General features: G+C 40.4%; 2 protein-coding genes across 3 annotated transcripts in view; one reads left to right on the forward strand and one right to left on the reverse strand.

Moving 5' to 3' along the window:
- On the forward strand, positions 1-18,770 carry hsf1 (heat shock transcription factor 1). Of its 2 annotated transcripts, none has more exons than XM_062049295.1 (13): positions 1-71; positions 2,204-2,312; positions 2,386-2,522; positions 2,587-2,711; positions 4,102-4,177; positions 8,460-8,521; positions 8,599-8,772; positions 9,732-9,865; positions 14,306-14,489; positions 14,617-14,722; positions 14,838-14,891; positions 14,959-15,007; positions 17,755-18,770. In XM_062049295.1, exons 1-13 carry the CDS (start codon positions 60-62, stop codon positions 17,892-17,894), a joined length of 1,362 nt encoding a protein of 453 aa, XP_061905279.1. In that variant the 5' UTR covers positions 1-59; the 3' UTR covers positions 17,895-18,770. The 2 variants fall into 2 exon arrangements, with proteins under 2 accessions (XP_061905279.1, XP_061905278.1); XM_062049294.1 differs by lacking the exon at positions 1-71 and adding an exon at positions 342-677 and having other exon boundaries at positions 17,755-18,768.
- si:ch211-80h18.1 (uncharacterized protein LOC555593 homolog) overlaps positions 18,039-25,125 on the reverse strand; it is a 17,327-nt gene continuing 10,240 nt past the window's right edge. Inside the window, exons 10-27 of the mRNA XM_062046706.1 lie at positions 21,490-21,534; positions 21,348-21,386; positions 20,091-20,204; positions 19,984-20,013; positions 19,875-19,898; positions 19,778-19,816; positions 19,660-19,707; positions 19,548-19,592; positions 19,409-19,480; positions 19,305-19,352; positions 19,217-19,252; positions 19,110-19,145; positions 18,965-19,000; positions 18,820-18,855; positions 18,674-18,709; positions 18,529-18,564; positions 18,362-18,406; positions 18,039-18,264 (exon numbers count right to left, since the gene is read on the reverse strand). Of these exons, the coding sequence (XP_061902690.1) occupies positions 18,230-18,264; positions 18,362-18,406; positions 18,529-18,564; positions 18,674-18,709; positions 18,820-18,855; positions 18,965-19,000; positions 19,110-19,145; positions 19,217-19,252; positions 19,305-19,352; positions 19,409-19,480; positions 19,548-19,592; positions 19,660-19,707; positions 19,778-19,816; positions 19,875-19,898; positions 19,984-20,013; positions 20,091-20,204; positions 21,348-21,386; positions 21,490-21,534 (800 nt within the window). The 3' untranslated portion in view covers positions 18,039-18,229. The remainder of the gene's footprint in view (positions 18,265-18,361; positions 18,407-18,528; positions 18,565-18,673; positions 18,710-18,819; positions 18,856-18,964; positions 19,001-19,109; positions 19,146-19,216; positions 19,253-19,304; positions 19,353-19,408; positions 19,481-19,547; positions 19,593-19,659; positions 19,708-19,777; positions 19,817-19,874; positions 19,899-19,983; positions 20,014-20,090; positions 20,205-21,347; positions 21,387-21,489; positions 21,535-25,125) is intronic.

Raw genomic sequence — 25,125 nt, forward strand, 5'->3', positions numbered from 1 at the left:
GCCATAGTGATCGAGTGCTTTCACAAGTCCAAAACAGCTGGTAAACAGTCTCTGGATGCATGTTACATAAGGTGCAGGTAACATCAATGTCCTTCTTGTATCTAACCATCACAGTCTTTACAGGGTAATAACCAGGAATGATTTAAAAAGATATCTCTTTGACTTTGTTGGTAAGTAAATACCTGTTAGGAAGGGACCATGTTTTGACCCAGCAGATGTCATTCACAATATTATTCCAGAGCGCAATTACATAGGAGACAGACACACAATCATTTTGGAATAAGCTGCGGATTTTTCTGTTATTTTTCGTAAAGTCAATACTTTAGGAATGTGTATGCCTTCCTTACGTCAGCGCATTACTGTGACGTCATCACCACGCGACCTTATTTGTGTGTCGCAGTTGGTGTTTAGGATTTGTTGGACTTTTCCTTTCCATCTTGGCAAAAGTATCAACTTTCTTTCAGAGCATCACATGCTAACTGGCAGAAACTTATTCTTTCTAACATCTCAACCTCCGGTGAGTGTTTGCTTCGGCCCGGCCGATGGAGCTCGTCAAAGGGGCCGCGGAGGCTTCGATGCTGTCCGGCGGCAACGTCAGCAACGTCCCGGCCTTCCTCTCCAAACTCTGGACTTTGTTAGAAGACCCGCACACTGACCCCCTCATCTGCTGGAACACGGTACACATATATATATATATATTTGTTAGAAGACCCGCACACTGACCCCCTCATCTGCTGGAACACGGTACACATATATATATATATATTTGTTAGAAGACCCGCACACTGACCCCCTCATCTGCTGGAACACGGTACACATATATGTATATATATATATATTTGTTAGAAGACCCGCACACTGACCCCCTCATCTGCTGGAACACGGTACACACATATATATATATATATATATATATATATATATATATATATATATATATATATATATATATATATATATATATATATATTTGTTAGAAGACCCGCACACTGACCCCCTCATCTGCTGGAACACGGTACACATATATATATATATATATATATTTGTTAGAAGACCCGCATACTGACCCCCTCATCTGCTGGAACACGGTACATATATATATATATATATATATATATATATATATATATATATATATATATATATATATATATATATATATATATTTGTTAGAAGACCCGCACACTGACCCCCTCATCTGCTGGAACACGGTACATATATATATATATATATTTATATATTTGTTAGAAGACCCGCACACTGACCCCCTCATCTGCTGGAACACAGTACATATATATATATATATATATATATTTATATATTTGTTAGACCCGCACACTGACCCCCTCATCTGCTGGAACACGGTACATATATATATATATATATATATATATATATATATATATATATATATATATATATATATATATATATATATATATATATATATTTGTTAGAAGACCCGCACACTGACCCCCTCATCTGCTGGAACACGGTACATATATATATATATATATATTTATATATTTGTTAGAAGACCCGCACACTGACCCCCTCATCTGCTGGAACACAGTACATATATATATATATATATTTATATATTTGTTAGAAGACCCGCACACTGACCCCCTCATCTGCTGGAACACGGTACACACATATATATATATATATATATATATATATATATATATATATATATATATATATATATATATATATATATATATATATATATATATATATATATATATATATATATATATATATATATATTTGTTAGAAGACCCGCACACTGACCCCCTCATCTGCTGGAACACGGTACACATATATATATATATATATATTTGTTAGAAGACCCGCACACTGACCCCCTCATCTGCTGGAACACGGTACATATATATATATATATATATATATATATATATATATATATATATATATATATTTATATATTTGTTAGAAGACCCGCACACTGACCCCCTCATCTGCTGGAACACGGTACATATATATATATATATATTTATATATTTGTTAGAAGACCCGCACACTGACCCCCTCATCTGATATTTATCACTTCTTACACCTGTCATGTACCTATGAGATTGTCATGCCTAATATTATGATATTTCTCACTTAGGCAGCACTCAAACTCTTGCTTTCTCTCAACTTTCTCAAAGGTTTTTTCTTCTTCATCTTCTTTCAGACTGGAAGCAGTTTCCATGTATACGATCAGGGTCGCTTTTCGAAGGAGGTCCTCCCCCAGTTCTTCAAACATAACAACATGGCCAGTTTCATTCGCCAGCTCAACATGTGTGAGTATGACTCCTGGAAGGTCCATGTCCAAGTCTTCCAGCACCACGGATTGCTTGTTTTGAATGTTTCAAGATGGCTTCCGGAAGGTGGTCCACATTGAGCAGGGCGGTCTGCTGAAACCTGAGAAGGACGACACAGAGTTCCAACATCCGTTCTTCATTAGAGGACAAGAACACCTGCTGGAGAACATCAAACGCAAAGTCACCAATGTAAATATCTGCAGCTGTAAAAGTGTTCCATCCTCTGGTCTCCATGACAACGCTGTGCTTGCAGGTGTCTGCTGTGCGTCAGGAGGAGGTGAAGATCTCAGCCAACGAGGTCAACAAGATCCTGAATGACGTACAAGTGATGAAGGGCAAGCAGGAGACCATTGACTCCAGAATTATTGCCATGAAACAGTAAGAACCCCCGAGTCTAAAGCACACCAGTTCTGCTTCTTGTCCTGTAAAAACCTCGGGTTGACATTTGTCAACATCGAGTAGAATGAAACAGTCAGAACCCCCGAGTCTAACGCACACCAGTTCTGCTTCTTGTCCTGTAAAAACCTCGGGTTGACATTTGTCAACATCGAGTAGAATGAAACAGTCAGAACCCCCGAGTCTAAAGCACACCAGTTCTGCTTCTTGTCCTGTAAAGACCTCAGGTTGACATTCATCAACATCGAGTAGAATGAAACAGTCAGAACCCCCGAGTCTAACGCACACCAGTTCTGCTTCTTGTCCTGTAAAGACCTCAGGTTGACATTCATCAACATCGAGTAGAATGAAACAGTAAGAACCCCCGAGTCTAAAGCACACCAGTTCTGCTTCTTGTCCTGTAAAGACCTCAGGTTGACATTTGTCAACATCGAGTAGAATGAAACAGTCAGAACCCCCGAGTCTAACGCACACCAGTTCTGCTTCTTGTCCTGTAAAGACCTCAGGTTGACATTCGTCAACATCGAGTAGAATGAAACAGTCAGAACCCCCGAGTCTAACGCACACCAGTTCTGCTTCTTGTCCTGTAAAGACCTCAGGTTGACATTTGTCAACATCGAGTAGAATGAAACAGTCAGAACCCCCGAGTCTAAAGCACACCAGTTCTGCTTCTTGTCCTGTAAAGACCTCAGGTTGACATTTGTCAACATCGAGTAGAATGAAACAGTCAGAACCCCCGAGTCTAAAGCACACCAGTTCTGCTTCTTGTCCTGTAAAGACCTCAGGTTGACATTCATCAACATCGAGTAGAATGAAACAGTCAGAACCCCCGAGTCTAACGCACACCAGTTCTGCTTCTTGTCCTGTAAAGACCTCAGGTTGACATTCATCAACATCGAGTAGAATGAAACAGTCAGAACCCCCGAGTCTAACGCACACCAGTTCTGCTTCTTGTCCTGTAAAGACCTCAGGTTGACATTCATCAACATCGAGTAGAATGAAACAGTAAGAACCCCCGAGTCTAACGCACACCAGTTCTGCTTCTTGTCCTGTAAAGACCTCAGGTTGACATTCGTCAACATCGAGTAGAATGAAACAGTCAGAACCCCCGAGTCTAACGCACACCAGTTCTGCTTCTTGTCCTGTAAAGACCTCAGGTTGACATTTGTCAACATCGAGTAGAATGAAACAGTCAGAACCCCCGAGTCTAAAGCACACCAGTTCTGCTTCTTGTCCTGTAAAGACCTCAGGTTGACATTCATCAACATCGAGTAGAATGAAACAGTCAGAACCCCCGAGTCTAAAGCACACCAGTTCTGCTTCTTGTCCTGGCCAGACTGAGCAGACTGAACAGGATCTCTGTGTGTTTCAGTGAGAACGAGGCTCTGTGGCGGGAGATGGCGTGTCTGAGACAGAAACACGCCCAACAGCAGAAGGTGGTTAACAAGGTAAGCACACACAAACATGGTCACTTTGGATTTTGCCAATATTATTGTTCCGTCTTTTCAAAACTCTGAGGCCAAACAAAAGCATTCCAAATGGTTGCAATATTGACCTGATGAGAGAAATCCCACGCTTCCCCAGAAACTGTTCAAATGTGCCCCTCTTCAAGTTCCACTTATAGTTTGACCAACTTTTCATCACAACATTATCCTCCACTTTAAGGAACTTTCAGTTTGGGTGCAGCAAAGGAGGGGGCACACCGGTGAGCCGACGAATGATTGTCAGTTGTTATACCCTTTCCCACCCCTTGTGGCAGTAATGACAATACCAAGCAATCAGAAGAAGTCTGGAGCTAACAGAGATTTTTTTTTAAAGCGCAAGAATGACGACTAAAGTGGTGAATATGTATTTTAAGTTGCTCTTGAATTTCATTGACCGTCTAGTTAAAGGCCTACTGAAAGCCACTACTAGCCGCCGCTAGCCGCCGCTAGCCGCCGACCGCATCGATGATCGGGTGAAGTCCTTGGTCGCGCCGTCGATCGCTGGAACGCAGGTGAGCACTGGTGTTGATGAGCAGATGAGGGCTGGCTGGCGTAGGTGGAGAGCTAATGTTTTTATCATAGCTCTGTTGAGGTCCCGTAGCTAAGTTAGCTTCAATGGCGTCTTTAGCAACAGCATTGTTAAGCTTCGCCAGGCGGCACAGCATTAACCGTGTAGTTACAGGTCCATGGTTTAATAGTATAGTTCAGGGGTCGGCAACCCGCGGCTCCGGAGCCGCATGCGGCTCTTTGACCACTCTGATGCGGCTCAGCTGCATACTTGCCGACCCCCGATTTTCCCAGGAGACTTGTGGATCTCAGTGCCTCTCTAAGAAAACTCCAAGGGCAATTATAATCCTATTTTCACTCTAATTACTAAATAAAGGGCGTGCCCTAAATGCACCGCAGTAATTGTCCTCTATAGCATTAACAAACAGCGTGCCAGCCCGGCCACATGTTGTATGTAGCTTATACTTGCACACATAGGAGACAGCAAAGCATACTTACTCATCAGCCACACAGTTTACACTGACGGTAGTGTAACACAACACAACCAATACCCAGAATCCCATGCAGCCCTAACTCTTCCGGTCTAGATTATACACCCCCGCTACCACCAAACCCCCCCACACATCAACCCTCCCCCCTCCGTGCGTCGGTTGAGCGGAAGAGTTAGGGCTGCATGGGATTCTGGGTATTTGTTGTGTTGTGTTTATGTTGTGTTACAGTGCAGATGTTCTCCAGAAATGTGTTTGTCATTCTTTTTTGGTGTGGGTTCAAAGTGTGGCGCATATTTGTAACGCAACAGTGTTAAAGTTGTTTTTGTACGGCTACCGTCAGTGTAAGCTGTGTGGCTGTTGAAGAAGTACGCCTTGCTGTCACTTACGTGATTAAGCTGAAGCTGCATTCTAAATGTGGTCGAACAGGTACCGTACACTGTTTGGGCAGACTGTAGAGGGCGCCAAAAGCAGTGCCATCACGACCTGATATTCGGGAGTCCGTTGGCAAGTATGATGCTATCAAGCGGCATTCATTCAAAACTCGCGGGCCGCACTAACATCAAATTTCCATTTTAAGGTGCGTGCCGGTGCGTGTGTCGGAGACCCCTGGTTAACATAGCACAAAGCAATTTAAGCTTTGTATGCGGTGTTTTTCATTTTAAATTAAATTTTTTTTTTTTGTGGCTCCCATTATATTCTTTAATTTGTGAAACTTGCCAAAATGGCTCTTTGAGTGGTAAAGGTTGCCGACCCCTGGTATAGTTGATCTGCTGTCTATCCTTCCAGTCAGGGGCTTATTTCTTTTGTTTCTATCTGCATTTGAGCACGATGCTATCACGTTAGCTCCGTAGCTAAAGTGCTTCGCCGATGTATTGTCGTGGAGATAAAAGTCACTGTGAATGTCCATTTGGCGTTGTGGACTCTCATCATCAAGAGGATATAGCAGGGGTCACCAACGCGGTGCCCGCGGGCACCAGGTAGCCCGTAAGGACCAGATGAGTAGCCCGCTGGCCTGTTTTAAAAATAGCTCAAATAGCAGCACTTACCAGTGAGCTGCCTCTATTTTTTAAATTTTATTTATTTACAAGCTGGTCTCGCTGTGCTCGACATTTTTAATTCTAAGAGAGACAAAACTCAAATAGAATTTGAAAATCCAAGAAAATATTTTAAAGACTTGGTCTTCACTTGTTTAAATAAATTCATTATTTTTTTACTTTGCTTCTTATAACTTTCAGAAAGACAACTTTAGAGAAAAAATACAACCTTAAAAATGATTTTAGGATTTTTAAACACATATACCTTTTTACCTTTTAAATTCCTTCCTCTTATTTCCTGACAATTTAAATCAATGTTAAAGTAAATTTATTTTTTTTATTGTAAAGAATAATAAATATATTTTAATTTAATTTTTCATTTTAGCTTCTGTTTTTTCGACAAAGAATATTTGTGAAATATTTCTTCAAACTTATCATGATTAAAATTCAAAAAAAATATTCTGGCAAATCCAGAAAATCTGTAGAATCAAATGTAAATCTTATTTCAAAGTCTTTTGAATTTCTTTTAAAATTTGTGTTCTGGAAAATCTAGAAGAAATAATGATTTGTCTTTGTTAGAAATATAGCTTGGTCCAATTTGTTATATATTCTAACAAAGTGCAAATTGGATTTTAACCTATTTAAAACATGTCATCCAAATTCTAAAATTAATCTTAATCAGGAAAAATTACTGATGATGTTCCATAAATTATTTTTTTAATTTTTTCAAAAAGATTCGAATTAGCTAGTTTTTCTCTTCTTTTTTTGGTTGAATTTTGAATTTTAAAGAGTCGAAATTGAAGATAAACTATGTTTCAAAATTTAATTGTCATTTTTTTCGTGTTTTCTCCTCTTTTAAACCGTTCAATTAAGTGTAAATATCATTAGTCATTAATAATAACATAGAGTTAAAGGTAAATTGAGCAAATTGGCTATTTCTGGCAATTTATTTAAGTGTGTATCAAACTGGTAGCCCTTCGCATTAATCAGTACCCAAGAAGTAGCTCTTGGTTTCAAAAAGGTTGGTGACCCCTGGGATATAGTATCCCAGGTGGTTTCAAATACCAATCCGTGATCCACAATAGAAAAAGGAGAGAGTGTGGAATCCAACGAGCCAGCTTGTACCTAAGTTACGGTCAGAGCGAAAAAAGATACGTCCTGCACTGCACTCTAGTCCTTCACTCTCACGTTCCTCATCCACGAATCTTTCGCCCTGGCTCAAATTAATGGGGTAATCGTCGCTTTCTCGGTCCGAATCGCTCCCGCTGCTGGTGTAAACAATGTGCAGATGTGAGGAGCTCCACAACCTGTGACGTCACGCTACTTCCTGTACAGGCAAGGCTTTTTTATCAGCGACCAAAAGTTGCAACTTTATCGTCGATGTTCTCTACTAAATCCTTTCAGCAAAAATATGGCAATATCGCCAAATGATCAAGTATGACACATAGAATGGATCTGATATCCCCGTTTAAATAAGAAACATTCATTTCAGTAGGCCTTTAAGCTTACTATCCATCCATCCATTTTCTACCGCTTATTCCCTAAATCCTTTTTTTTTTTTAAATCACAAATAATTTTTCACACACACAACATTCACCATGACCAAAATACTTTTACTTTCACTTTTCAAACATTTGACATCATGTATGGTTTGTAATCACTGCTATATGTCTTTGTACTTTTACTTTCACTTTTTAAACATTTGACATCATGTATGGTTTGTAATCACTGCTATATGTCTTTGTACTTTTACTTTTACTTTCACTTTTCAAACATTTGACATCATGAATGTTTTGTAATCACTGCTATATGTCTTTGTACTTTTACTTTCACTTTTCAAACATTTGACATCATGAATGTTTTGTAATCACTGCTATATATCTTTGTACTTTTACTTTCACTTTTTAAATATTTGACATCATGTATGGTTTGTAATCACTGCTATATATCTCTGTACTTTTACTTTCACTATGAAAGTAACAGTTGCAGGTGTATTGACGTGACACACTGCCCCTTAGTGTTTTGTCAGAGAATAGCAGGTCACAAGGAGGACGTAACCTGCAGTATTTGTTCCATAGTTCTTCTTCTTCTTCTTCATTTACATGTGTAAGGGTAGAAGGTTTGAGTTGTAACTACTAATCATTAACATTTGAAAAGGTGGAAGAGCAAATATTTGTGTTTGTTGTCTTCTAACAAGTGTTTTTGTCTCTCAAGTTGATTCAGTTCCTGGTGACGCTGGTCCAGTCCAACAGGATCATGGGAGTCAAGAGAAAACTGCAAGTGGACCTTGAAAGTCTAGTTGTATCATTGATGATGGTTAGATGATGATGATGATGTCATGTCCTGTCTGCAGTCCGCTCATGCTCAGCGACCCAGGCTCCGCCCACTCTCTGCCCAAATACGCTCGACCCCTTTCTCTGGAGCAGTCTGCAGAACCCCCTCTGACCTCTGGACCAGTCATCTCCGACGTCACAGAGGTGGCCACGCCCACAGCAGAAGAAGTGCTCAGTGACTGGATGGCAAGTGGGTGAGGAAACTTCTGGCGTGTTAATACGTCTGTCATGTGACCTAAACCCCCAAGTGCGCTATTAAAGTGACACATGTTGAAGGTGGTACTGTTATTAAAGTGGCACATGTTGAAGGTGGTACTGTTATTAAAGTGACATGTTGAAGGTGGTACTGTTATTAAAGTGACACATGTTGAAGGTGGTACTGTTATTAAAGTGACACATGTTGAAGGTGGTACTGTTATTAACGTGACACATGTTGAAGGTGGTACTGTTATTAAAGTGACACATGTTGAAGGTGGTACTGTTATTAAAGTGACACATGTTGAAGGTGGTACTGTTATTAAAGTGACACATGTTGAAGGTGGTACTGTTATTAACGTGACACATGTTGAAGGTGGTACTGTTATTAACGTGACACATGTTGAAGGTGGTACTGTTATTAAAGTGACACATGTTGAAGGTGGTACTGTTATTAACGTGACACATGTTGAAGGTGGTACTGTTATTAAAGTGACATGTTGAAGGTGGTACTGTTATTAAAGTGGCACATGTTGAAGGTGGTACTGTTATTAAAGTGACATGTTGAAGGTGGTACTGTTATTAAAGTGACACATGTTGAAGGTGGTACTGTTATTAAAGTGACACATGTTGAAGGTGGTACTGTTATTAAAGTGGCACATGTTGAAGGTGGTACTGTTATTAAAGTGACACATGTTGAAGGTGGTACTGTTATTAAAGTGACACATGTTGAAGGTGGTACTGTTATTAAAGTGACACATGTTGAAGGTGGTACTGTTATTAAAGTGACACATGTTGAAGGTGGTACTGTTATTAAAGTGACACATGTTGAAGGTGGTACTGTTATTAAAGTGACACATGTTGAAGGTGGTACTGTTATTAAAGTGACACATGTTGAAGGTGGTACTGTTATTAAAGTGACACAGTTATTAATAAGTACAATGATTGTGATTCCCAGCAACAGAAGAAGACAGTCACCTAATGTCAGCCATGAGGTGGTTGAGGAAGTGGTTGCATGTGTGGACACGCCCCTTTCCCCCACTGCCTTCATCAACTCCATCCTGCAGGAAGATGACAACATGATGGTGGCAGGTCAGTCTTATTCATGTGCTTACATATGTGTGTTGTCTTACATATGTGTGTTGTCTTACTTATGTGTGTTGTCTTACATATGTGTGTTGTCTTACATATGTGTGTTGTCTTACATATGTGTGTTGTCTTACATATGTGTGTTGTCTTACTTATGTGTGTTGTCTTACATATGTGTGTTGTCTTACATATGTGTGTTGTCTTACATATGTGTGTTGTCTTACATATGTGTGTTGTCTTACTTATGTGTGTTGTCTTACATATGTGTGTTGTCTTACATATGTGTGTTGTCTTACTTATGTGTGTTGTCTTACATATGTGTGTTGTCTTACATATGTGTGTTGTCTTACTTATGTGTGTTGTCTTACATATGTGTGTTGTCTTACATATGTGTGTTGTCTTACTTATGTGTGTTGTCTTACATATGTGTGTTGTCTTACATATGTGTGTTGTCTTACATATGTGTGTTGTCTTCTTCATGTGCTTACATATGTGTGTTGTCGTACATGTGTGTGTTGTCTTACATATGTGTGTTGTCTTACATATGTGTGTTGTCTTACATATGTGTGTTGTCTTCTTCATGTGCTTACATATGTGTGTTGTCTTACATATGTGTGTTGTCTTACATATGTGTGTTGTCTTCTTCATGTGCTTACATATGTGTGTTGTCTTACATATGTGTGTTGTCTTCTTCATGTGCTTACATATGTGTGTTGTCTTACATATGTGTGTTGTCTTCTTCATGTGCTTACATATGTGTGTTGTCTTACATATGTGTGTTGTCTTCTTCATGTGCTTACATATGTGTGTTGTCTTACATATGTGTGTTGTCTTCTTCATGTGCTTACATGTGTGTTGTCTTACATATGTGTGTTGTCTTACATATGTGTGTTATGTTCTTCATGTCCTTACATATGTGTGTTGTCTTACATATGTGTGTTATGTTCTTCATGTCCTTACATATGTGTGTTGTCTTACATATGTGTGTTATGTTCTTCATGTCCTTACATATGTGTGTTGTCTTACATATGTGTGTTATGTTCTTCATGTCCTTACATATGTGTGTTATGTTCTTCATGTCCTTACATATGTGTGTTGTCTTACATATGTGTGTTATGTTCTTCATGTCCTTACATATGTGTGTTGTCTTACATATGTGTGTTATGTTCTTCATGTCCTTACATATGTGTGTTGTCTTACATATGTGTGTTGTCTTACATATGTGTGTTATCTTCTTCATGTCCTTACATATGTGTGTTATGTTCTTCACGTCCTTACATATGTGTGTTGTCTTACATATGTGTGTTATGTTCTTCATGTCCTTACATATGTGTGTTGTCTTACATATGTGTGTTATGTTCTTCATGTCCTTACATATGTGTGTTGTCTTACATATATGTGTTATGTTCTTCATGTCCTTACATATGTGTGTTGTCTTACATATGTGTGTTATGTTCTTCATGTCCTTACATATGTGTGTTGTCTTACATATGTGTGTTATGTTCTTCATGTCCTTACATATGTGTGTTGTCTTACATATGTGTGTTATGTTCTTCATGTCCTTACATATGTGTGTTGTCTTACATATGTGTGTTGTCTTACATATGTGTGTTATCTTCTTCATGTGCTTACATATGTGTGTTGTCTTACATATGTGTGTTGTCTTACATATGTGTTATCTTCTTCATGTGCTTACATATGTGTGTTGTCTTACATATGTGTGTTGTCTTACATATGTGTTATCTTCTTCATGTGCTTACATATGTGTGTTGTCTTACATATGTGTGTTGTCTTACATATGTGTGTTGTTTTACATATGTGTTATCTTCTTCATGTGCTTACATATGTGTGTTGTCTTACATATGTGTGTTGTCTTACATATGTGTTATCTTCTTCATGTGCTTACATATGTGTGTTGTCTTACATATGTGTTATCTTCTTCATGTGCTTACATATGTGTGTTGTCTTACATATGTGTTATCTTCTTCATGTGCTTACATATGTGTGTTGTCTTACATATGTGTTATCTTCTTCATGTGCTTACATATGTGTGTTGTCTTACATATGTGTGTTGTCTTACATATGTGTGTTGTCTTACATATGTGTGTTGTCTTACATATGTGTGTGTTGTCTTATTCATGTGCTTACATATGTGTGTTGTCTTACATATGTGTGTTGTCTTACATATGTGTGTTATCTTCTTCATGTGCTTACATATGTGTGTTGTCTTACATATGTGTGTTGTCTTACATATGTGTGTGTTGTCTTATTCATGTGCTTACATATGTGTGTTGTCTTACATATGTGTGTTGTCTTACATATGTGTGTTATCTTCTTCATGTGCTTACATATGTGTGTTGTTTTACATATGTGTGTTGTCTTACATATGTGTGTTGTCTTACATATGTGTGTTGTCTTACATATGTGTGTTGTCTTACATATGTGTGTTATCTTCTTCATGTGCTTACATATGTGTGTTGTCTTACATATGTGTGTTGTCTTACATATGTGTGTTGTCTTATTCATGTGCTTACATATGTGTGTTGTCTTACATATGTGTGTTGTCTTACATATGTGTGTTATCTTCTTCATGTGCTTACATATGTGTGTTGTCTTACATATGTGTGTTGTCTTACATATGTGTGTTGTCTTACATATGTGTGTGTTGTCTTATTCATGTGCTTACATATGTGTGTTGTCTTACATATGTGTGTTGTCTTACATATGTGTGTCATCTTCTTCATGTGCTTACATATGTGTGTTGTCTTACATATGTGTGTTGTCTTACATATGTGTGTTGTCTTACATATGTGTGTTATCTTCTTCATGTGCTTACATATGTGTGTTGTCTTACATATGTGTGTTGTCTTACATATGTGTGTTGTCTTACATATGTGTGTTGTCTTACATATGTGTGTTATCTTCTTCATGTGCTTACATATGTGTGTCGTCTTACATATGTGTGTTGTCTTACATATGTGTGTTGTTTTACATATGTGTGTGTTGTCTTATTCATTTGCTTACATATGTGTGTTGTCTTACATATGTGTGTTGTCTTACATATGTGTGTTATCTTCTTCATGTGCTTACATATGTGTGTCGTCTTACATATGTGTGTTGTCTTACATATGTGTGTTGTTTTACATATGTGTGTGTTGTCTTATTCATTTGCTTACATATGTGTGTTGTCTTACATATGTGTGTTGTCTTACATATGTGTTATGTTCTTCATGTGCTTACATCTGTGTGTTGTCTTACATATGTGTGTTGTCTTACATATGTGTGTTGTCTTACATATGTGTGTTGTCTTACATATGTGTGAGTTGTCTTATTCATGTGCTTACATATGTGTGTTGTCTTACATATGTGTGTTGTCTTACATATGTGTGTTGTCTTCTTCATGTGCTTACATATGTGTGTCGTCTTACATATGTGTGTTGTCTTAAATATGTGTGTTGTCTTACATATGTGTGTTATCTTCTTCATGTGCTTACATATGTGTGTTGTCTTACATATGTGTGTTGTCTTATATATGTGTGTTATCTTCTTCATGTGCTTACATATGTGTGTTGTCTTACATATGTGTGTTGTCTTACATATGTGTGTTGTCTTACATATGTGTGTTATCTTCTTTATGTGCTTACATGTGTGTTGTCTTACATATGTGTGTTGTCTTACATATGTGTGTTGTCTTACATATGTGTGTTGTCTTCTTCATGTGCTTACATATGTGTGTTGTCTTACATATGTGTGTTGTCTTACATATGTGTGTTGTCTTACATATGTGTGTTATCTTCTTCATGTGCTTACATATGTGTGTTGTCTTACATATGTGTGTTGTCTTACATATGTGTGTTGTCTTACATATGTGTGTTGTCTTCTTCATGTGCTTACATATGTGTGTTGTCTTCCATATGTGTGTTGTCTTACATATGTGTGTTATGTTCTTCATGTCCTTCCATATGTGTGTTGTCTTACATATGTGTGTTATGTTCTTCATGTCCTTACATATGTGTGTTGTCTTACATATGTGTGTTGTCTTACATATGTGTGTTGTCTTACATATGTGTGTTATGTTCTTCATGTCCTTACATATGTGTGTTGTCTTACATATGTGTGTTATGTTCTTCATGTCCTTACATATGTGTGTTGTCTTACATATGTGTGTTGTCTTACATATGTGTGTTGTCTTACATATGTGTGTTGTCTTACATATGTGTGTTATGTTCTTCATGTCCTTACATATGTGTGTTGTCTTACATATGTGTGTTGTCTTACATATGTGTGTTGTCTTACATATGTGTGTTATGTTCTTCATGTCCTTACATATGTGTGTTGTCTTACATATGTGTGTTATGTTCTTCATGTCCTTACATATGTGTGTTGTCTTACATATGTGTGTTATGTTCTTCATGTCCTTACATATGTTTGGACCACCTTCAGACTCTTCTGTTGTTCTGATGGACGCCCCCCAGACCACAGCCCCCAATGGCCAATCACCTTCCCCCACCTCAGACCTGGTCCCCACCTCAGACCTGGTCCCCACCTCAGACCTGGTCCCCACCTCAGACCTGGTCCCCACCTCAGACCTGGTCCCCACCTGTCAGACTCTGGCTTGTATCGACAAGTAAGTCTGCACCATTGGACCACTCCCTCTCAATATGTCATAACAGTGTGTGTGTGTGTGTGTGTGTGTGTGTGTGTGTGTGTGTGTGTGTGTGTGTGTGTGTGTGTGTGTGTGTGTGTGATTGTAGGTGTGAATTGTCCAATCACGTGGAGACGATTGACAACAGTCTAGGACACCTGCAGAACACCCTCAGCAACCCAACCTTCACCTTTGAAACTTCTCCGCTCATGGAGGTGTGTGTGTGTGTGTGTGTGTGTGTGTGTGTGTGTGTGTGTGTGTGTGTGAGTGTGTGAGTGCGTGTGTGAGATGACAACACACACTCACTTGTGTCACAATCTTTGTGTTCAGTTGGTGTACCCCTCATGGTCTCCAGGAGACTTTGACTTCAACACTTTGGACAGTGTGAGTGACATCATCTTCATCATCTTCATCATCTTGGCTGTCTAACAAAACTGTGTGATGTTCACAGCTTCTAGGTGAGGACACACCCAGAGGATCTGATCCAGGCAACACTACAGGTAACAAACCACATAAACAACACATACAAACCACATAAATATCACATACAAACCACATAAACAACACATACAAACCACATAAATAACACATACAAACCACATAAATAACACATACAAACCACATAAATAACACATACAAACCACATAAACAACACATACAAAAGACATAAACAACAAATACAAACCACATAAACAACACATACAAACCACAAAAATAACACATACAAACCACATAAACAACACATAAAAAGGACATAAAGACATACAAACCACATAAACAACACATACAAAAGACATAAACAACACATACAAACCACATAAACAACAAATACAAACCACATAAACAACACATACAAACCACATAAACAACACATACAAACCACATAAACAACACATACAAAGGACATAAAGACATACAAACCACATAAATAACACATACAAACCACATAAATAACACATACAAACCACATAAATAACACATACAAACCACATAAATAACACATACAAACCACATAAATAACACATACAAACCACATAAACAACACATACAAACCACACAAATAACACATACAAACCACATAAATAACACATACAAACCACATAAATAACACATACAAACCACATAAATAACACATACAAACCACATAAACAACACATACAAACCACATAAATAACACATACAAACGACATAAATAACACATACAAACCACATAAATAACACATACAAACGACATAAATAACACATACAAACGACATAAATAACACATACAAACCACATAAATAACACATACAAACCACATAAACAACACATACAAAAGACATAAACAACACATACAAACCACATAAACAACAAATACAAACCACATAAACAACACATACAAACCACATAAACAACACATACAAACCACATAAACAACACATACAAAGGACATAAAGACATACAAACCAAATAAACAACACATACAAACCACATAAACAACACATACAAACCACATAAACAACACATACAAAGGACATAAAGACATACAAACCAAATAAATAACACATACAAACCACATAAATAACACATACAAACCACATAAATAACACATACAAACCACATAAATAACACATACAAACCACATAAACAACACATACAAACCACATAAATAACACATACAAACCACATAAATAACACATACAAACCACATAAATAACACATACAAACCACATAAATAACACATACAAACCACATAAACAACACATACAAACCACATAAATAACACATACAAACGACATAAATAACACATACAAACCACATAAATAACACATACAAACGACATAAATAACACATACAAACCACATAAATAACACATACAAACCACATAAATAACACATACAAACCACATAAATAACACATACAAACGACATAAATAACACATACAAACCACATAAACAACACATACAAAAGACATAAACAACAAATACAAACCACATAAACAACACATACAAACCACATAAACAACACATACAAAGGACATAAAGACATACAAACCACATAAATAACACATACAAACCACATAAATAACACATACAAACCACATAAATAACACATACAAACCACATAAATAACACATACAAACCACATAAACAACACATACAAACCACATAAATAACACATACAAACCACATAAATAACACATACAAACCACATAAATAACACATACAAACCACATAAACAACACATACAAACCACATAAATAACACATACAAACGACATAAATAACACATACAAACCACATAAATAACACATACAAACGACATAAATAACACATACAAACGACATAAATAACACATACAAACCACATACAAACCACATAAATAACACATACAAACGACATAAATAACACATACAAACCACATAAATAACACATACAAACGACATAAATAACACATACAAACGACATAAATAACACATACAAACCACATAAATAACACATACAAACCACATAAATAACACATACAAACCACATAAATAACACATACAAACGACATAAATAACACATACAAACCACATAAACAACACATACAAAAGACATAAACAACAAATACAAACCACATAAACAACACATACAAACCACATAAAGAACACATACAAAAGACATAAACAATAAATACAAACCACATAAACAACACATACAAACCACATAAACAACACATACAAAAGACATAAACAATAAATACAAACCACATAAACAACACATACAAACCACATAAACCACACATACAAAAGACATAAACAATAAATACAAACCACATAAACAACACATACAAACCACATAAACAACACATACAAATGACATAAAGACATACAAACCACATAAATAACATACAAATGACAAACAACGCGTACAAATGACATACCACATACAAACAACAGCACATAAAAACGACATAAATAATACATACAAACCACATAAATAACATACAAAAAACATAAATAACACATACAAACGAAATAAATAACACAAACAAACCACATAAATAACATACAAAAAACATAAATAACACATACAAACAACATAAATAACACATACAAACCACATAAACAACATACAAACAACATAAATAATGTGTGTGATGACATCACGAATGTGTGCGATGACATCACAAATGTGCGCGATGACATCACAAATGTGCGCGATGACATCACAAATGTGCGTGAAAGTGGTCTCCAAGGTGACAGTGGTGTTGTGTGACTGCTCCAGGTAAGCAGTTGGTGCAGTACACACCTGTGCACATTCCTGAAGCTGACCTGCCATCGTTACTGGAGTTGGAGGCGGAGCCTTTCCTCAACCCTGAAACGCCCGTTGATGATCCCACCACCAAACTGAACTCTGACCTCTGACCTCACGCAAGAAGCCGTGAATGTTTTTGACTCCGTATCCATGACGACAGTGTGTGGTGACGTTGTACATATTGTATACTTTGGAAAGTTGGACTTGACTTGTGTCATCAACTTGACACGACTTCCAAAATTGATGTTCAAAAGAGACAAAAACATTTATTGCAGATTCATTAAAAGACTTTTTCCAAGTTCAGCTAATCTGAAATCTTTCACAACAAAAGGCCAGGACCCCCTGGGCGGGGCCTGAAGGCTAGTGGTACAGGTGTGATCGTGCCCATGGGTCCGTGCACTCAAACTGCCGGCGTAAGAACCAAAGTCGGGGCTTGAGGTGGACTTCAGCAGGTGTCCTCCAGGTCCATGTTCTCTGCAGCTGTCAGACAAAACACCAAATCTGGTTTCCTTCCCACAGCATTTGTGACAAAACAACAAGGAGCGTAACTGTCTTTAGGTCAAAGGTGTGACCTCACCTTCAGGACCCTGACCCGATGGGTTGTACTGTTCAGTGGCGGAACCTGCAGAGAACAAGCAGAACCAGGAGGACGCAAAGAAGAAGCGTTGAGCACGTTGAGCCTCGGTGGCTCTTGGTCCAACCCCCGAGCACCTTCTCAATATTCCTAACCCTGGAGACACTTACCAGCCTTGTGGAAGTCCTGGGTCACCTGTGGAGCACCTGCAACACCACATGACAACATTGAGCCTACCCTGCTAAGACATTTGGAGTCATCCTCGGTCCAACCCCCGAGCACCTTCTCAATATTCCTAACCCTGGAGACACTTACCAGCCTTGTGGAAGTCCTGGGTCACCTGTGGAGCACCTGCAACACCACATGACAACATTGAGCCTACCCTGCTAAGACATTTGGAGTCATCCTCGGTCCAACCCCCAGAGCGCCTTCTCAATATTCCTAACCCTGGAGACACTTACCAGCCTTGTGGAAGTCCTGGGTCACCTGTGGAGCACCTGCAACACCACATGACAACATTGAGCCTACCCTGCTAAGACATTTGGAGTCATCCTCGGTCCAACCCCCGAGCGCCTTCTCAATATTCCTAACCCTGGAGACACTTACCAGCCTTGTGGAAGTCCTGGGTCACCTGTGGAGCACCTGCAACACCACATGACAACATTGAGCCTACCCTGCTAAGACATTTGGAGTCATCCTCGGTCCAACCCCCGAGCGCCTTCTCAATATTCCTAACCCTGGAGACACTTACCAGCCTTGTGGAAGTCCTGGGTCACCTGTGGAGCACCTGCAACACCACATGACAACATTTAGCCTACCCTGCTAAGACATTTAGACTTGTCCTTTGAAGAGACTCACTGGAGTCCAGCGGAGTTCCCGTTGCCTCTGAAAAGACTGAAAGCAAACATGTTCAACCTTTGAAATACCTTTGGTGGGCGGAGCTTACCTGAGGCCGTCGCCACGGTAACCATATCAGTTTGCCATGTCTGCGTTCCTGTGAGAAAAGGGCGTCACACTGGTGTCGGGGATGCCACGGTGCGTGACAAGTACCTGAGTGCAGAGTGTGGGCGGGGCCGACATCTGCCGGTTGGGTTAGCTCCACCACAGGTGATGATCCTGTAACTGATGTGGAACGGCGGGGTGAAGAACATGGCCGACTGGAAGCAAAATGTCCTTATATGATGCTCACCGATACGGTCAACGGGGAAGCGGCTTGTGGACTGGATGGTGCCTGCTGACATCAGCAGTCCAGAGATGAAGAAAAACACTGAGGTTCGCATGTTGGCGTAGACCGGTCGTACCTGCTGCAGCCAGCGGGAGGCTGTGAGTGTGAAGCTCTCCGAGGGTCACTGAGAAGAACAACAAACACTCAACTTCTGTCCTGCTCGGTTTTTGTGTTAAAAACTGTGAGATGTTGACCTCCTTGGCTTTCCCTCAGCTGGGTCTGTCGGCCATTTCCTGCTTGAACATCATTGGTCAGTACAACTTTCACGCTTGGACAACAGAATGCTCCTACCGTTAGCATGAAGCCAGTCTGCGCCTGTCCCACAGAAAACAAGTAGAAATGGAACAGAAATAAACATGGTACTGCGATCGCTCGTAGTACTTTGTACTACTTTGAGTACCTGCTTGGTCCCCTGGTAATGACGACCATGCTGAGGGAAATGAACCACACCATAGAATCAGTCACCATGTTCTTCATCAAAAAGCACAGTGAGATTTGTTTCAGTACGTAGGTCCTCCTGGGCAGTGGAGTGAGCGCGTTCTGAGTCGGGACTCGATGGTGATTGGTCAGAGGTGGGGTCTCCTTTCCATTGGCCGATGACGTCAGAGTCCATCAAACTTCCTTCATCACAATCAAAACAAAAAGTATTCAGGTGCTTAATGAATAGTAACACTGAATATTTCTGACCTTTGGAGTCTATCATAGTCTGGTAAGTAGTGTGGAGTCTATCATAGTCTGGTAAGTAGTGTGGAGTCTATCATAGTCCGGTCAATAGTGTGGAGTCTATCGTAGTCCGGTCAATAGTGTGGAATCTATCGTAGTCCAGTCTATAGTGTGGAATCTATCGTAGTCCAGTCAATAGTGTGGAGTCTATCATAGTCTGGTCAATAGTGTGGGGTCTATCGTAGTCCGGTCAATAGTGTGGAGTCTATCGTAGTCCGGTCAATAGTGTGGAATCTATCGTAGTCCGGTCAATAGTGTGGAGTCTATCGTAGTCCGGTCAATAGTGTGGAATCTATCGTAGTCCGGTCAATAGTGTGGAGTCTATCATAGTCTGGTCAATAGTGTGGAGTCTATCGTAGTCCGGTCAATAGTGTGGAATCTATCATAGTCTGGTCAATAGTGTGGAGTCTATCGTAGTCTGGTCAATAGTGTGGAGTCTATCATAGTCTGGTCAATAGTGTGGAGTCTATCGTAGTCCGGTCAATAGTGTGGAATTTATCATAGTCTGGTCAATAGTGTGGGGTCTATCATAGTCTGGTCAATAGTGTGGAGTCTATCGTAGTCCGGTCAATAGTGTGGAATTTATCATAGTCTGGTCAATAGTGTGGGGTCTATCATAGTCTGGTCAATAGTGTGGAATCTATCGTAGTCCAGTCAATAGTGTGGAGTCTATCATAGTCCGGTCAATAGTGTGGAGTCTATCATAGTCTGGTCAATAGTGTGGAGTCTATCATAGTCTGGTCAATAGTGTGGAATCTATCATAGTCTGGTCAATAGTGTGGAGTCTATCGTAGTCCGGTCAATAGTGTGGAATCTATCATAGTCTGGTCAATAGTGTGGAGTCTATCGTAGTCCGGTCAATAGTGTGGAGTCTATCATAGTCTGGTCAATAGTGTGGAGTCTATCGTAGTCCGGTCAATAGTGTGGAGTCTATCATAGTCTGGTCAATAGTGTGGAGTCTATCGTAGTCTGGTCAATAGTGTGACCTGAAAGAAAGAGGTCATAGTTCATGCTGATGATGGTAGATCCAAAGCAACAAACCTGCATTGTCAGCAAGTGAAGTCTTTGTGTTGGCTCCACCTGACAAAACAAACTTTATTCAGATGTATTTCCCTCTGCAGCTCACAACAACATTCCTCAAAGTGTGAGAGTTTCTTGCTGGCAGGATTGTAGTCTCTCTCACCCAGCAGCTGGTGCAAGAAGTGGAGAACGGGCGTCTGGATGGTTCCTTCAGGAGTAGATGGAGAAACAAGTCACCCACAGGTTGGTGGTTTTTGTGGCAAGGAATTAGCAGCTAATGTTTGCTCATCAAAGGGGAAACTACCTGAAATATTCACCCACCTCACCTGGGATCTCATGTAACAGACTTGGTACGCACAAACACCTGGGACCTCATGTAACAGACTTGGTACGCACAAACACCTGGGACCTCATGTAACAGACTTGGTACGCACAAACACCTGGGACCTCATGTAACAGACTTGGTACGCACAAACACCTGGGACCTCATGTAACAGACTTGGTACGCACAAACACCTGGGACCTCATGTAACAGACTTGGTACGCACAAACACCTGGGACCTCATGTAACAGACTTGGTACGCACAAACACCTGGGAGGCCCTCATGTAACAGACTTGGTACGCACAAACACCTGGGACCTCATGTAACAGACTTGGTACGCACAAACACCTGGGACCTCATGTAACAGACTTGGTACGCACAAACACCTGGGACCTCATGTAACAGACTTGGTACGCACAAACACCTGGGACCTCATGTAACAGACTTGGTACGCACAAACACCTGGGACCTCATGTAACAGACTTGGTACGCACAAACACCTGGGACCTCATGTAACAGACTTGGTACGCACAAACACCTGGGAGGCCCTCATGTAACAGACTTGGTACGCACAAACACCTGGGACCTCATGTAACAGACTTGGTACGCACAAACACCTGGGACCTCATGTAACAGACTTGGTACGCACAAACACCTGGGACCTCATGTAACAGACTTGGTACGCACAAACACCTGGGACCTCATGTAACAGACTTGGTACGCACAAACACCTGGGACCTCATGTAACAGACTTGGTACGCACAAACACCTGGGACCTCATGTAACAGACTTGGTACGCACAAACACCTGGCACCTCATGTAACAGACTTGGTACGCACAAACACCTGGGACCTCATGTAACAGACTTGGTACGCACAAACACCTGGGACCTCATGTAACAGACTTGGTACGCACAAACACCTGGGACCTCATGTAACAGACTTGGTACGCACAAACACCTGGGACCTCATGTAACAGACTTGGTACGCACAAACACCTGGGACCTCATGTAACAGACTTGGTACGCACAAACACCTGGGAGGCCCTCATGTAACAGACTTGGTACGCACAAACACCTGGGACCTCATGTAACAGACTTGGTACGCACAAACACCTGGGACCTCATGTAACAGACTTGGTACGCACAAACACCTGGGACCTCATGTAACAGACTTGGTACGCACAAACACCTGGGACCTCATGTAACAGACTTGGTACGCACAAACACCTGGGACCTCATGTAACAGACTTGGTACGCACAAACACCTGGGACCTCATGTAACAGACTTGGTACGCACAAACACCTGGGACCTCATGTAACAGACTTGGTACGCACAAACACCTGGGACCTCATGTAACAGACTTGGTACGCACAAACACCTGGGACCTCATGTAACAGACTTGGTACGCACAAACACCTGGGACCTCATGTAACAGACTTGGTACGCACAAACACCTGGGACCTCATGTAACAGACTTGGTACGCACAAACACCTGGGACCTCATGTAACAGACTTGGTACGCACAAACACCTGGGATCTCATGTAACAGACTTGGTACGCACAAACACCTGGGACCTCATGTAACAGACTTGGTACGCACAAACACCTGGGACCTCATGTAACAGACTTGGTACGCACAAACACCTGGGACCTCATGTAACAGACTTGGTACGCACAAACACCTGGGACCTCATGTAACAGACTTGGTACGCACAAACACCTGGGACCTCATGTAACAGACTTGGTACGCACAAACACCTGGGAGGCCCTCATGTAACAGACTTGGTACGCACAAACACCTGGGACCTCATGTAACAGACTTGGTACGCACAAACACCTGGGACCTCATGTAACAGACTTGGTACGCACAAACACCTGGCGTACAACTTTTATCACGGCAAAGAGGAGATGTATCAAGACTGGCGTCAACGTGGAAATGTGCGTATGCCAACTCCGTAGCTACCGCCCGCACATTTCTAAAGGCTGTGGATACTTTAGCGACACCCAGAGAGGATGCTGGGTAACTAAAACTTTTACTCCTCAGACTGATTGAGGTGTCCATCAGAGACATAAGAACAATTTACACCCGACATTCAAGCTCGGTCACATATTCATTGATCTAGTCCAGACCTGGGTATTCTGCGGCCCGCGGGCCACATCCGGCCCTTTGCGCGTCCCTGTCCGGCCCGCGTGTGGCCAATCATAAATTACAAAATACATTTAAAAAAGTATCTATGTCGAGTGTGCAATACAACGGTGCTGCTTTTGTTTTGAAAAGTGTTATTTATGGGCGTATGTCCGGGTGTAACCTGTGAGTGAAGGTGCACAGCGACAAGTGATGCCCGGTTACCCCCGAGACGCTAAAAAGAGAAAAGTTGATGAGGAATGGCGTGTTTTCAACAAGACATGGACTGCCAAGTATTTCTTTACAGAAATTAAAGGTAAAGCCATGTGCTTAATTTGTGGTACACAGGTTGTTGTGTTTAAAGAATATAATTTGAATCGCCACTACACGACCAAGCACCAGGAAAAATACCGGAATCTGTCTGATGAAGCGCGCGCAAGGGAGGCTGATGCGTTGATGGTAAAACTGCAAACCCAACAAGGACTTTTTGCCAAATTTCACACCCCCAGAGATGCAGCCGTCAGGACAAGTTTCGTCATTTAAAAAAGTATGGCGTTTTCTGACGGAGAGTTTATTAAGAAGTGCTTATTGGACTCTGTTGCACTGAAATGCCCGGAGAAGAGGGGCGCATTTGAGAACGTGTCACTCTCCCGGCGCACTGTAACGAGGCGGGTTGAGACCATCGCTGGAAACTTGGAGCTTCAGCTGAAGAACAAAACGACCGACTTTGACCGTTTTTCGCTGGCTTTGGATGAGAGCTGCGATGTACGTGACACCGCCCAGCTGCTCAGCTTCTTACGTGGGATAACTGCAGACTTTCAAATCACGGAGGAGCTGGCAGCCATGCAGTCAATTAAAGAGACAACCACAGGTAATGACTTGTTCACAGAGGTAAATGCGTGTTTGGACATGTTAGGACTGAAATGGGACAAGCTGGCAGGTGTGACAACAGATGGTTGTCCAAATCTGACGGGGAAAAATGTTGGACTTTTAAAGAGGATGCAGGATAAAGTGACAGAAATTGACATTTTTGCATTGTATTATAGATCAGGAAGTGTTGCGTAAGACAGTGTTAAAAATAAAACCATCAAAGGTAATCTGCTTTTGTATAAAGTTAAGTTAGGTTAAATGAAATTATTATTATTATTATTATTTATCTTATGGTATATCAAAAATAATTTGAGTAAAATTTAATTGAAATATCGTCAGTGTGGCCCTCCAGCAGTGCTCGGGTTGGTCATGCAGCCCCCGGTAAAAATGAATTGCCCACCTCTGATCTAGTCGGTCATTTCACCACCTGGTGCTGTCCAAACATGACCCTGGGACAATCCTTGGCCTTGTCAGGCGGA

Source organism: Entelurus aequoreus, linkage group LG05 (assembly GCF_033978785.1).
Source record: "Entelurus aequoreus isolate RoL-2023_Sb linkage group LG05, RoL_Eaeq_v1.1, whole genome shotgun sequence".
NCBI classification, from domain to species: domain Eukaryota; kingdom Metazoa; phylum Chordata; class Actinopteri; order Syngnathiformes; family Syngnathidae; genus Entelurus; species Entelurus aequoreus.